A 13,759-nucleotide genomic window follows, 5' to 3' on the forward strand; every position below is an offset into this window, starting at 1 on the left:
ATTGGAATATTCAAGGACATGGACTTATCAAAGGGTCGTCTTTGTCAAAACGAGTAATATTTGATACGAAAAGAGTAGTAAAATTATGTAAACCAATCTAAACAACTAGTATTAGTATAGACTTAGTTAACGTTTGGCGATTTCCAAATTTGTTTTGAAAAATTTGATTTTGCGTGAAATTTGGTTTGAAGATGAAAATATGTTTGGACATCACTTTTCAAACATATTTCACTTCTTTTTTTGTTGAAAAAACATGAAACATACTTATACCCACAAGTTCGAAAAACTATCACACATACACAACAGTACCTTCATCCATAACATTCATTCTATTATCGCAAACCATAGTCCTGAACATTTATAAATTTGGTAAAATTATCATTTTATATTGAACTACATAATACACTATCAGATGCCCGAGAAGACGAAGCAACATTGTTAAAAATAATAAATGGTGGACTCTTTTATAAAATACAAAAGCTTGGGCAATTTTTAAAAAAGTGTAATAGTAATATTTTGGGCCAAAACTAGCTCTTGAGCTGGTTTTGGGATTTGGGTTTTGAAAATTTGCCAAAATATGGATAAAATTTATTGACAAACATGTATTTGCCAAAAAAAAACCAAATAATTTTTGGCAAAATCTATGGCCAAACGGGTTCTTAGTATTAGTATTTAGGCTAAATATTGGCTCCTTTAGCTTGCCCAATATTTTCATCAAACTACCTGAACTAAGGCTTGTACATATTAAATACATTAAATAGCACGATTATATGTCAATTTAACTTTGCCTGCTTACTTGGCACAAGACGTGAGTTTTAGTCAAACTGAGCGCTTGACTTCTTCCACAACCACTGCCATGGATTCCACAACGGTAAAAATTAAACCCCTTTTAAGATCCCTTCCATTTATTAACTTATCCCAACAGAATCGCAAAGATAATAAACCCTAAATCCTCTCATCTGCTCCCATCTTCTCCCATGTTAAATCTGCGACTAAATTGAAATACAAGAATCCAAGCTTCAATTTTTCCTCTTCTCGCAGTAATTTAAGATGCAAGCTTCTTCTCCTCACATCAAATCAAGCTTCAACTTCTTCAATTTCTTCGTTTTCTTCTTCGCACTACATAACTTCAGCCGAATATGGTGTACTTATGTCGATGTGGGCATGTTGCAAAGTTTCAAACTTTCTGGACTAATAAAAATCCATGTCGCAAATTCTACTGCTGCTATTTGGGAAAATTAAGTATTTTTTTAAGAAATAAAATCGGAATCCTCAATCTCAAGTCGCGCATTTCTCCCTTGAAGGCATCTAGTGCATGCAAATTCTTTATGTAGCATGATGACCAAATGCATGACCAACCAATGAGGGCTATTTGTGGTCTCTTGAAGAAAGCTAACAAATTTAAAAGACAAAATGCTTGGTTGAAGTGGATTGTGGCTCTATTGTTGCTTTACATAAGCTGGACCTGGCTTAAGGCTACCTAGTTTCCAGCAATTTGTTATGTATTAATGGATGGTTTAGGATAGGTTTTGTTCAAAATTTGTAATTTGTAATCTGCAGTTTGTTCAAGTATTGGTTTGGCCTATTGGTTTTGTTAATCTGCAACTTTCACCTTATATTGTGCAGATTATGTAATGTAACAAATTGTTCATTCTCTTAATATGAATTCCAATATTCGTTGTTCATTACTCTAAGATGTCGTTATGCATGATTTTCAATTAGTTATGAGAACAATTAAATCAAATGGCAACAACTACACGCCCACTGCCATTAGTAGCTCCAAAATATTATAGATAAGTGGCTCATACATAAGCTTCAAAATAAACATAAACAAGTAGTCGTATGCAATTACATTCTCAAAATAAAAGTTTTAAGTTGCCTTCTAGATCTAACAGTTTGTTACATATTCAAAACAACAACAATCCTAACGTCCATACTTATTGGCAGCTCCTCTTTCATGTGCTGATATTCTTGAGGATTTTGTGCTGGCTGGAGCTGTTGATGGTTGGCTTTTTCTACTAAATGCACTCATATGCTGCAATTGTGCACTTGTGATTGCTTTTCTACCCCTCCATTTCAGGTCATGTGGTTGGAAATCAATGTCGATATTAATCCCAACTGCACTCTTCACAGCATTTTCACCTAAGTCTTTCAAAAGTTGTACCAGGCTGGAATGTCCCAATATCATGACACATTAGTCACATGCATTTGGGTTGCCATAATTTTAATGAAAAAAAGAGTGCTTGTTAACTTACATTTAGGACTGTTCGAGATGTTGTAGGATCTACAAACACATCATAGCCAGTAATTCTTGGTCTCTTCCCTCCAACATTTAATGTTTCTGAACTTGAAGCCACAATGGAATACATGGTCTCATTCCTCCATCTTCAAAATCATTTCCTCTTTTTTGTCCAGTTCCTCACATCATAGCCAGTAATTCTTGGTCTCTTCCCTCCAGCATTTAATGTTTCTGAACTTGTAGCCCACAATGGAATACATGGTTCAATTCCTCCATCTTCACCTCTCTTTTGTCCAGTTCCTCTTCCTCGTCCCCTTCCCCTACCTCTACCTCCTGCAGGTGCAGTGCCAACTCCTAGTTTGGTTATTTCCCTTCCCCTTCCTCTGCCTCTGCTTGGTACAATGCCAACACTTTCATTGCCTCTTCCCCCTGCCTCTGCCTGTAGGTGCATTCTCAGAATATTTTCTTACTCTTGAGGTGTCAGAATAGATAAATGTAGAGACAACATTTGAAGCCTGATAGTTGGACTGTGCTTGTTGGTTGGACTGTGACTGTTGGCTGGTTTGTGCTTGTTGGCTTGGATGCCCTAATCCAACCTGCAAGGAATTATTTTGGTAAGTATAACTTATTAATGGCATGCAAGACATTTAAGTATTGTATTAACTTACAGTTGCAGTACAGTGAGCTTTGTTGAGTTCCTATTATTGGCACCTTGAACATGTCATTTTTACTCCTTTCCTTGACCACTTGCCATATTTCTTTTTAGGTTCAGCCTTAGCTTTTCTTCTACACCTCTTGGGTCTTCCTGGCATTACTTCAGGCTCTAAAGGATCAATGGTGGGATTATTGGTAGCAGGCCATATTTCTAAGTTTGGTATTGGTTGAATAACATATGGATAGGCCCTAAGAAAGTAGTGCTTTTTGTATCATTTTTCCACTTGAATGTCAGGTTCTAATCCAACATGAACTCCTAGGATTTGTTTGCTTTATCATGTCAGCATAATCACAAAGTCTTGAAAACTCTATCTTCCAATCATCCATAAACTGCCTTATCACTCTTATTTTAGCCCTGTAACATACTGATCTACCAACATATAAGCCCAATTTGTCTCCGACCAAATCTTGAATTTCCATAATTGTAACTCCAGGTTGAGATGTGATTCTGTCCTTAAACTTGTTAGCAATAAACTTGGAAGTGCACATTTTATTTTTAATATATTTTGGACATTTATGGATAGGGTAGTAAGTCTTTACCATAAAGTCCATGTATTTTTGTCAAAACTAGTATACAATAACCATTTGCATCTCTTGCACTTGCACTCCACTCTAACTCTCTTACTATCATTAGGTCTCAATTTTAACTGAACTTTGTACTCAACTGCATATTTAGCTACAGCCTCTCTAAATTCATTAGCATTTTCAAACACCATACTAAGCTAAAATATATCTAATACACAATCTGGATCATACCTCACCTTGTAACTTTTCTTTCTCCTAGGTAAATCAATCGAGGTTCAGCAGCACGATCTAACTCATCTTTATTATCATCACTACCAACATCTGAACTATCAATAATCCTCATCCCCAGCTAGTTTACCAACATACCTGGTAGCCTTGTTCCTTCCGATGTCCTCAAACCCTCTATCTATACCATCTTCCCCTAAAATGATTTCATCAGGCACTGCAACTTTCTTTCTTTTCTGCACATCATTAGTATTGGCAACCTTGGCAACCTTCTTAGTTCTCTTTTCATACCTAATAGCCCTCAATTCATCATCAGCATTACTGTCATCTTCTTCGGTAAGTCCATCTAAATCAGAGTCACTACTTTCAATCTTAGAATCATTCCAGTCCAGATCTGATAAATTATCAACACCAACTGACTGTTGCTCTTGTACCCCTTCCTTTTTCCCCCTTTCATCTATTACCACATCTACTAGGTCTTCTATACCAGTAGCCTCATACCCAAGTTCAGGTCCAGACACGTTTAATGACCTACCAGTCGAGGATTCAGGCCCAACAAGTAAACCCACAACTTCAGGCCTAGTAACAAAGCCCACAACTTCAGGCTCAGCAACTAGAGCTTCATCTATAATATGCTTAATGTATCAGTCCAAATTGTCTCCTGATTTTAAGTCATTCAGAATCTTTAAGAGTTGATGGTCTGTTTTCAAGGCCTTGAACTCTGAACTGTTAAGGTCAACGTGATAAAAACCACTCACAAAGGCATACCCTAAGTCTTTAGCATAAGAATAAAGCTAAATAACTGAAAGAGGTCTTTATTAATAGAAAATACCACAGTTTCCATCTCCCCGATATAATTTGGTACATGATCAGCGGTAAATNTACAACAGACCTTCTATCGGGGCATCAATACAACGAATCAATGCATAGTGAATCAATTGGCTGGGGGTAATTTCATGAAGCTGCCTTATGATGAAGCTTGTGCAATTCTTGACGAGATGGCTGACATATCCTCCGTGTGGCAAAGTAGGGCCAATGTGCCACAGGGTGACCCCACGGTCACTCATTTGCACAAAGAACTACATGACCATGGATAGGCTATAGCAGAACTTACAACAACAATGAACCAATTAGCAAAGGCACAGTTGCAACAAGTTCAGAATCCTCGCCAAGTAAATGCCATGGAGGGTGTCAACATGCTTGTGAACAATAGAAGACAAAGAGGTCAACAGAACCAAGGGAGTTTGGATCAATTTGACAATGATTGTGATGGATTCCAACATGATGGTTATGATGGGCAGAATGAAGAGGTACAATATGTGAATAATTATCAAGGCCAAAGAGGCAATTCTTCTAACCAACAGCAACAATGGAGATCCAAGGGGAATTGGGGTAACCAACAGCAAGGCAACAATAATTGGAACAATCAAAAACAAGGGAACAACAATTGGGGAAATCAAAACAACAATCGGAACAATCAAGGAAACTGGGGCAACAACAACAATTGGGGTGGAAACAACAACAACCAGGGTGGATGGAACAATAACCAAGGAAATCAGGGGCAAGGCTTTCAAAGGCCCCCAATGTACCAACAACCGAGTAACCCACCGCCTTCTCCATCCCAGGGTCCTAGTTCATCCAATAATGAAATGGGGAGAATTGAAATGATGTTTGAATAGATGATGAAAAAGAATGCTGACTCCGATGCGCAATTGGCTTCTCACAACACTTCAATTAGAAATTTTGAGGTTCAGCTAGGCCAAATCTCACAGTCCTTGAACACTCTCCCTAAGGGGGCTCTACCGAGTGATACGGTAGCTAACCCAAAGGGTGGCAATAATCATGTTATGGCGGTAACTACTAGGAGTGGACAAGACGGTGATGTGAATGCCTCCATACAAAAGCAAGTTTTGGGTGATGAAGTTGAGTTGCAAGAAGATGAAGTTCCTTTGGTAGTTGAAAATGTGGTTGATAAAAATACGAATGAAGAAGTGAGGATTGATATTCAAGCATCAAAATTTCCTAATAGGTGAATTTGCAAATTCATACATCATCATTGTGTTGTTACTTTAATTTCTACTCCCTCCTATCCATTTTAATTGATATTTTAACCTTTTTTCCGTAATATTCAGAGGCAGAGTCAAGATTTCAAACTTATGNTTTAAGTCATTCAGAATCTTTAAGAGTTGATGGTCTAGTTTTCAAGGACCTTGAACTCTGAAACTCGTTAAGGTCAAACGTGATAAAACCACTCACAAAGGCATACCCTAAGTCTTTAGCATAAGAATAAAGCTAAATAACTGAAAGAGGTCTTTATTAATAGAAAATACCACAGTTTCCATCTCCCCGATATAATTTGGTACATGATCAGCGGTAAATGACCCCCCCCCCCCCCCACATGGTGGAATTTAGTGTCTATAAATTCCGACATCAGATAAAGTAATGACATAGCTAACAAAAAGACACATAAAGTTACATGCAATGAAGACTTCCAATACAATCCTAAATTTGCGACCGAATCTCAAGAATACCCTAAAGCAAACAAAAGACGACAAAAGAGAACTTATGTATCTTGTCTCTTCTCCACGAGCATAGATAATCCACCATCTAAGAACCTCCATTTGAGTTTCTCCATCAACAACCTTAATCAACTTCTGACAACCCTAATTTGACTTCGAATCGGAAATAGAATAGATGAAAAATATAAATAGCACGAAATCAAAGGATAACCCTAAACCAAACACTGTAATTGGACGAAAATTGAAGAATAAATCAAATAAGAAAGGGTAATCGAACGTGAGTGGAAGAGAGAAGAAACAAGTTTAGGGTTTTTTTAACTGGTCGAGATGAATGAAATGAATTTTGGGAACGGTTAATTTACATTATGCCTTTAGATTAGGAGTAATTCTAACGTGGTAAAAAAAATAGTTGGCATTTGTTGGTTGGTTTGTTTTGACACGCAGGACGTGTTTTACTTCACGCGCATGTATTTTTAAAATGACTGAGCGCGCAAAGTTAGATTGACACATAATTGTGTTATTAATGTATTTAATAGGTACAAGCCTTAGTTCAGGTAGCCAGATGAAAATTGGTCAAGTTAAAGGAGCCGTATATGTATTCCGCCTAGTATTTAATATCAGAACTATCATAAGTGTAACTTCTGTTTAGCCTTATTTATACTATATTAAAAATGTCATCTTGCTTTTGAATCCGCAGTTACCATATTATCATCAAAATTTCCTAATAGGTGAATTTGCAAATTCATACATCATCATTGTGTTGTTACTTTAATTTCTACTCCCTCCTATCCATTTTAATTGATATTTTAACCTTTTTTCCGTAATATTCAGAGGCAGAGTCAAGATTTCAAACTTATGGGTTCTGTATCCTAATCCCTTTAAGTTACTGGGTTCTAAATTAATAATTTGTACATACTTCATTAAAATTTTAAGACAAATACATGATTTGAACCAAAGTTATTGAGTTCGGTCGAAGCAGTAACCAACACTGTGGCTCCGCCTCTGACAATATTTGATTTTTTCAGATATCAAGAAGGAATTAACTTCTTTTTTCCAAAGTTATCCTTGGAGTAAAGAGTCTAGGAGTTTGTTATATTTTCAATGAACTAATTAAGGTTAATACAGTCAATTTCAGTATTAATTAATAATAAAGGTAGATTCCTTAATATGTGTGGAAAAAACCAAGAAATCAATTTAAGTAGAACGGAGGGAGTATTATTTTGTCAAAACCCTCCAAGTTTGTTCCCAATTAACTTGTGATTGAGTTGTACTAATATAGTTAATGTTGTGGTTGTTGTCGGGGGTGGAGGAAATATAGCAAGGGTGCAAAATGAGAACAAATAACGTTGCAGATGGGTACATCTTTAATCAAATAAATTAACAAGGTTAAATAAAATCCGCAGGTCAATCAACATCTTTCAACTTGACAATGTAGTCTCTGAGAAAAAACATCTATTGAAGCTTATTTTATACCAGGAAAAGAATGGAAGATTGAGATTAGAGGGACACGTCCTCCAGTCTGCAATCTCCCCTAAAAAAGAATAAAAAACAGAAGCAAACAAAACAGGGAAGAAAAATTACGAATCCCAATAATCAAAACTATGACAAGAATTCTCGAATGACAGTTTAAATGCCGGTACTAGGATTGATTGAGTTGTTGGGATAGTTCAAGCTGCCAGGGTAATTAGTATCGCCTGGAACAGTGGTGTTAGTATTTGCATCATTGTAGTTGATGGTGCCTGGATGATTGAAATAGTTGCCACCAGTAGCAGTGTCAGTGGTGTTGTGGGAATCAGGATTTATTCCTAGAGTGTTCTTGACTGCACCAGCTGCACCTGTCGCAAGGTTTGCTGCACCAGTTGCAGCTCCTCGAGCCATGTTCACTGCACTTCCTGCTGCTCCTTGAGCCATATCTGCTGCTCCGTGTGCTATGTTCTTCACTTGTGTCCCCGTCTTAAACATTTATAACATCACAACTTAATTATTCTTTCAACTTCCATCTTAATCTCTTAAAAATTCAGAAATGTCAATTACCTCTTGAAGCAAGTTGGTTGCTTGGCTTTGGTTATGGATGTCAGATGGTTGATTCACCATGTCTTCCCTTCTCATCTACAATTGGTTAAAAAAAAAAAGAATGTTAGTAGTATTAGTATTAGTATATAGAAAAAGCAGAGCTTCATATAGGTAAAGGAGGGTTAAGAATTTAAAGGAAGAGTGTAATGAAACCTGAGCTTGGCCGGGGATTTGGATGCTGTGAAGGTTGTCACGTCCTTGGCTTGCCATGGTTAATTGGTTTTGGTACTTAACTTGTTTATGTTTAGAAGTAGCACACTAGTAATTGTAGATCAAAATGCAAAATATGGAATGGATTTTGAAATGGTTGTATTGGTGAATTTATAAGCTTCAAAAATGCACAATTGGTTACCTCAATGAATGCATATTCTAACACATGGCACAATGCAACAACTCTTGATCTTTCCTAGCGTAGCGTATGGTTTTGTTCGGACAAGAATATGTCAAACGAATTATTCAGCCGTTTATTTTGGGGAGAGTTATAATGAGAAATATAGTTACTGACCAAATGCTTCGGTGACTTATAAAGACCAACAAGCCAAGAATTTCTCTTAGCTTCTTTGTCCTTTCTTCTCTTTGTGGTTTTTGTTTTCTTGGTAATTCTCATTTACAACACTCTGTGCAGAGTCACAGGGAAGCACAAACTTGTTGACTCACAGTAAAATAAGTTCAATTTCATTTTCGTTTACAACAATATTCACATTGGCCGTTGGTCCATTGTTACATTGTTACATCGACTGTATATCAAAATTCTCTTCGTATTTCAGTTTAATTGAATTTTTTTGTCCTTTTACAATTTCGAAATAAAAGTTAACGTCATTAGAATTTTCCAAAAAGTTGGGGGGAAAATGAAAAAGGTTTTTTCATAACATAAGTCTTACACTTATAAGTTGGAACAAAAATCAACTTCTTCTTTTCCTGCAAATTTGTAAAGTCAGTGCGAAACTACAGATGTTAAGAAGCTGACATAATTTCCCACTAAAGAAGGTCAATGTTACTAGTATTAATTCAAATATAGTACTACGTATACAAAGATTTTATGAGGAAATGGACCTTCATAGCAATTTAAAATGTTGAAATTAAAAAAAAAATCTTTCTATATCTTTTATGTGTAAAAGCAAGATTTCTTATATGTAAAAATAAATCTCTTATGTTTAAAAAAGAAGATAGGGTCATCAAACTAAAAATAAATTTATAAAAACCTACAAAAGCATTAAAACGTACTTACGTTAATAAAAACAAATCATTTGTAGTAAATTAATTTAACAAGTTCAAAAATATAGGAATAGTAAATAATTTTAACTTTCAACTCCTACTTTTTGAGCAATTACCAAATGTAGTAGGAGGTCAACCTTCTAATAATAGCATGGAATAACAGGCAGGAAGTTTTCTGTAATCATTTTCGTAATCGGTAATGAACCTTATGGAATGAACCGAAGCTAACTAAACCTTGACACGTTCCTCTACACGCGTCAGTTAACAGGATACGTGTCAACAATGTACAAACTACGTAGTCTTTAAAAACCATGCAGAACCATTGCTCCAATCTCACTTCAAACATTACTCATTGACCTTTCTATTTCTTTCTACTTTCTACTTTTGTGCACTTACATCCATATCAATTTACTTTTGTAACTGCAACAATGGCTTCCCACGACCAGAGCTACAGAGCTGGTGAAACCAAGGGCCGAACTCAGGTATCTCTCCCTTTAGTTTCTATATATATCGTTACTTTCCCAGAGTGGTAATTAAGCTCTATATATTTGATTCAAAAGAGCTTAAACAACCATTTTATAGCCATGTCATTTTTTCTAGGTGTAGTTACAGATTTCGGACAAATTATGAAGTTTTCTGTGGTTTTTAACTTTTTTGTTTTGGGTGCAGGAGAAGGTTGGTCAAACAATGGAAAGCATGAAAGACAAGGCGCAAGCAGCAAAGGACAAGACTTCTGAGACGGCGCATTCAGCAAAAGGAACGGCTCACGATAAGACAGGCACCGCCAAATATAAGGCTGCAGATGCAGCTCACGCAACCGACGAGAAGGCTCGCGGAGCAGCTCAGGCAACCAAGGAGAAGGCCAGCGGAACAGCTCAGGCAACCAAAGAGAAGGCCAGCGGAGCTGCTCAGGCTACAAAAGAGAAGGCTTCAGAAATGATGGAGTCTGCTAAAGAAACTGCACAAGCTGGGCAAGAGAAAACTGGGGGAATCCTCCAGAAGACAGGAGAACAAGTGAAGAGCATGGCTCAGGGTGCTGCTGATGCTGTGAAGCATACCTTTGGCATGGCCGAAACTGATGAAGATCCTACTGCTACCAAAAGCAGAGAACTTTAGATTTGGGATCTCTTTCTTTCTTGAGAGATTTATGTACTCTTTGTGTTTAGCTTGTTTTTTGCTTTGAAATTTGCCTCCCTTTGAGGAGGTAAAGGTTTATGTAATAATAAAAAGGTTTTAACTTTTGTAGTCTGAAGTGTGACCTCGACATCAAGCTACTAAAAATGTAATCCATGTGATGTGGTAAATATAATCGATGCCGAGGAATTTCAGAGTTGAGACATCTTGATATCCCTTCAATTTGCTTTTCTTAATTTATCATCTTCCGGAAGTTTTAGATTTTTTCCCCTGTAGTAAATGGGGACGTAACCTAAGGTTGTCACCTGAAGAAGAAAAGGAAATGAAATGAATAGGGTTAAAGATGAAAGAATAAGAGAGCACCAGGGCGTCTGGCTTAGATTACAAGTCCTACTAAGATCTTAAGGGTGGAGATCTATTGGACCACTATCAATTCGTCGAACGAGTAGTTTAAATCTATCGATTTTTGATATCATTTATCTATTTTGAAACCATTACTATTATTATAACTATAATATAGAAATTCGTTTTGTTTTCAATCTAGATTATTCTAGAACAATCTAAATTATTCTAGGAGTCTAGAATATTCTAGAGACTATTACTAATAACTGATTTTCAACAGAATGAGTTAGACAATTACTGGTATTCAACTAATTCTCTCTTTTTATTTTTCTTCTTTCTCGATCCTCTCTCCTCTCTCTATCTTCTAACCCCAATTCCTTTTTTTTTTTTTGCAGGGCTCCATTGAAGACCTTTGTAATAGCTTGCAGTTTACTCATTCAGAATATTGTAAATACATTAGTTGAGCTAATAAATTTTCCTATTGACTTCCGTCATTCATTCTCATTTACATTTTACCATTACATTCAATGTTGAGATTCATTACAATTGATATCAGAGCTCTTTCTTGGCCCTAAAACAATGACAATTATAGCGACTAGATCGAAATCTACTGAAGAAAATATTAAAAGAGTGGAGAATCAACTGCAGCAACACATGGCCTCGACGAATCAGAAATTTGAGGATTTGAGCAGCAAACTGAATCTGTTAATTGAGAAGCTTCTTCCCACTCATGAGGAATTCTAGGAAGTGCTCCACGAGAAGGATTGCAACTGGATAACTTTGGAGCTCGGAATAGGTACGGTGATTCAGTAGAGTCTTCTCATGGGAGGGGACAATCCGGTCACAAATCGAATTCCCTTATTTTGATGGAGTTGGATCTGATCCTTGTTCATGGCTGCGAAGATGTGAGCGATATTTCCAATACAACCAGGTGCTGGATCCTCAACAAAAATTGGAGGCTGCAGTGCTTCACTTGGTGGGCAAAGCTGAGGCTTGGTTTTTTTCATATCAGGTGAGCCATGGAACTATTTCCTGGAAGGATTTCTGTGAAGAAATCTGTAGAAGATTTGTTGAAGGAGATAATTGTACGTTCAACTTAATTGGTGAATTAAAAAAAGTAGAACAAAAAGGCACAGTCAACGAATATCTAGAAATGTATCATCTCCTGTCGAAAAGCGAAAAGAGCAATACGTAGGACTTAAAAAGAGGGTTCCTTCCTCTCTTCACTCTCCGAATTTCGATCCTCACCTTTCTGGTGCCAAAGGCCTACCCTTCCACTTTACAGGAAATTATAGAGGAAGAAGTCGAAAAGGAAAAGAAAGTCACCTTTCCTGCCAACCTCCTGGCTTTATTCTTATACTGATCGAGCTGCACTATTTGGCGGAGTTCTCTTTCCTCTGCTATCAATAATAAGGAATACCGGGCTGCCACTTTTTTGTATCCCTCTTCTCTTCGAATACAATTCGATCCTTCTACGGCCAAATCTCAATTTGTGGAAACGTTCCGGCCAGGATGATTGAGAAAGATTCAACCAAGTTGAACCGCTCACATCACAATAGTAGTAGCGTAAAGGCCGTAAGTCGGGGGAACGGTGAATGGGAATTGACAAAAGTCATTCGAGAGAAATTCTTTTGTGGACGGAAAAAAGATCGGGAGTCTTCCTTGGAAGATCTACAAAGGATGCTTGTAGCTTTAAACGAAAAGGGGAAGGATGCAAGTTGTACAAAAAGGTCTACCTTTGTAATGTCAGGCTGAAAAAGGGATATAGAAATTTGCTTTTCGTAGTTGTGGAAGCAGTTATGTTGTTGGAATCCTAGAGGGCGGGACAGACGCAGCAGAGCGACGACCGGGGAGAGGACGCACCGGAGACCTTCGGCCATAAGACTTTAGGCGCAACGACCCCAATTTTTCGACCAAGACAATCAAAGATAGCCGGCGGGGGCCATTTTCAATTCCAGAAGTTACGGAGCCCTATTTAGCTAGTGGGGCATTGGTCATAGCCGAAATTCATCGAAGGGATAAAACCCCTCTGACTTAGGACTCACTACCCGCTTGAAAGCCCTACTGCTCCTCCCCTCTTCTCTATTGAGTTCATCTCGTAGAGGCTAAGCTCCTTGCTTCGTCGCTTCTGTTTTCAGGAACTTGACCGTCAAGTTTGAAAAAAGCTGGCCAAGCCTGTGGATTTCTTTTTATGAATTGTTCATTTTAAATATTCAGTTTAAATAAGTCGTATCTTGCTCAGACCAATAAATAGAGCTGAGGTTATTTGGTGTAATAAACCGCAAGCCCTTCAGAAAGAAAGACATAATATAATAATGAATGAAGGAGACATCATTAGCTCACTTGTCTTGGTTTAGTCTTTCGAAGCATTCCAGCGAAACGATCCTTTGACAATGGGCGATCGCTCACCAGCTAGGTCAGATTGGAGCAAGATTTTATGACTTGATCGAGGGACCAATTGACTCCGAAACATAAAGTAACAAGACCATAACCCCGTGCCCAATATTTGCGTGTACGAGCTAGCCATCAACAGAAAAAGTTTGAAGAAGGCAGAATAGCCTGGGAGACACTTGTACTTATTCCGGTTTGTCATCCCGGTCCCTACACTCCATAAAGTTTCTTCTAGACACTTCAACTTAATCAAAACAAGACTTTTAAACCCTTCTGACCGTTGACCGAGCTTATGTGGCATTGATATGGCTGAGGTGGACAAAATAAGTGATTTACACGCACATTAGGTGCGTGAGCTAATGATTTTTCTTTATTAAAAAAA

The 13,759-nt window shown here is 37.4% G+C and overlaps 2 protein-coding genes across 2 annotated transcripts; one reads left to right on the top strand and one right to left on the bottom strand.

Moving 5' to 3' along the window:
• Positions 7,596-8,593, bottom strand: LOC109224678. Its single transcript, XM_019389210.1, has 3 exons — positions 8,449-8,593; positions 8,257-8,331; positions 7,596-8,175 (listed from the first exon to the last, which is right to left on the bottom strand). Exons 1-3 carry the CDS (start codon positions 8,503-8,505, stop codon positions 7,849-7,851), a joined length of 459 nt encoding a protein of 152 aa, XP_019244755.1. The 5' UTR covers positions 8,506-8,593; the 3' UTR covers positions 7,596-7,848.
• LOC109223859 (late embryogenesis abundant protein Dc3-like) lies at positions 9,839-10,849 on the top strand. The gene is made up of 2 exons (XM_019388313.1): positions 9,839-9,992; positions 10,180-10,849. The coding sequence occupies exons 1-2, from the start codon at positions 9,939-9,941 to the stop codon at positions 10,624-10,626; spliced, it is 501 nt and encodes a 166-aa protein (XP_019243858.1). The 5' UTR covers positions 9,839-9,938; the 3' UTR covers positions 10,627-10,849.

The sequence above is a fragment of the Nicotiana attenuata genome, chromosome 3 (genome assembly GCF_001879085.1).
Source record: "Nicotiana attenuata strain UT chromosome 3, NIATTr2, whole genome shotgun sequence".
Lineage (NCBI taxonomy): Eukaryota > Viridiplantae > Streptophyta > Magnoliopsida > Solanales > Solanaceae > Nicotiana > Nicotiana attenuata.

What these genes read in the sequence shown, in the direction of transcription:
- LOC109223859 (XM_019388313.1), top strand. Translation starts at nt 9,939, where the DNA reads ATGGCTTCCCACGACCAGAGCTACAGAGCTGGTGAAACCAAGGGCCGA. An exon ending in AAACCAAGGGCCGAACTCAG is followed by an intron (nt 9,993 to 10,179) that starts GTATCTCTCCCT and finishes TTTTGGGTGCAG; the next exon opens with GAGAAGGTTGGTCAAACAAT.
- LOC109224678 (XM_019389210.1), bottom strand. Translation starts at nt 8,505, where the DNA reads ATGGCAAGCCAAGGACGTGACAACCTTCACAGCATCCAAATCCCCGGC. An exon ending in AAATCCCCGGCCAAGCTCAG is followed by an intron (nt 8,332 to 8,448) that starts GTTTCATTACAC and finishes AACCAATTGTAG; the next exon opens with ATGAGAAGGGAAGACATGGT. An exon ending in CAACCAACTTGCTTCAAGAG is followed by an intron (nt 8,176 to 8,256) that starts GTAATTGACATT and finishes TAAATGTTTAAG; the next exon opens with ACGGGGACACAAGTGAAGAA.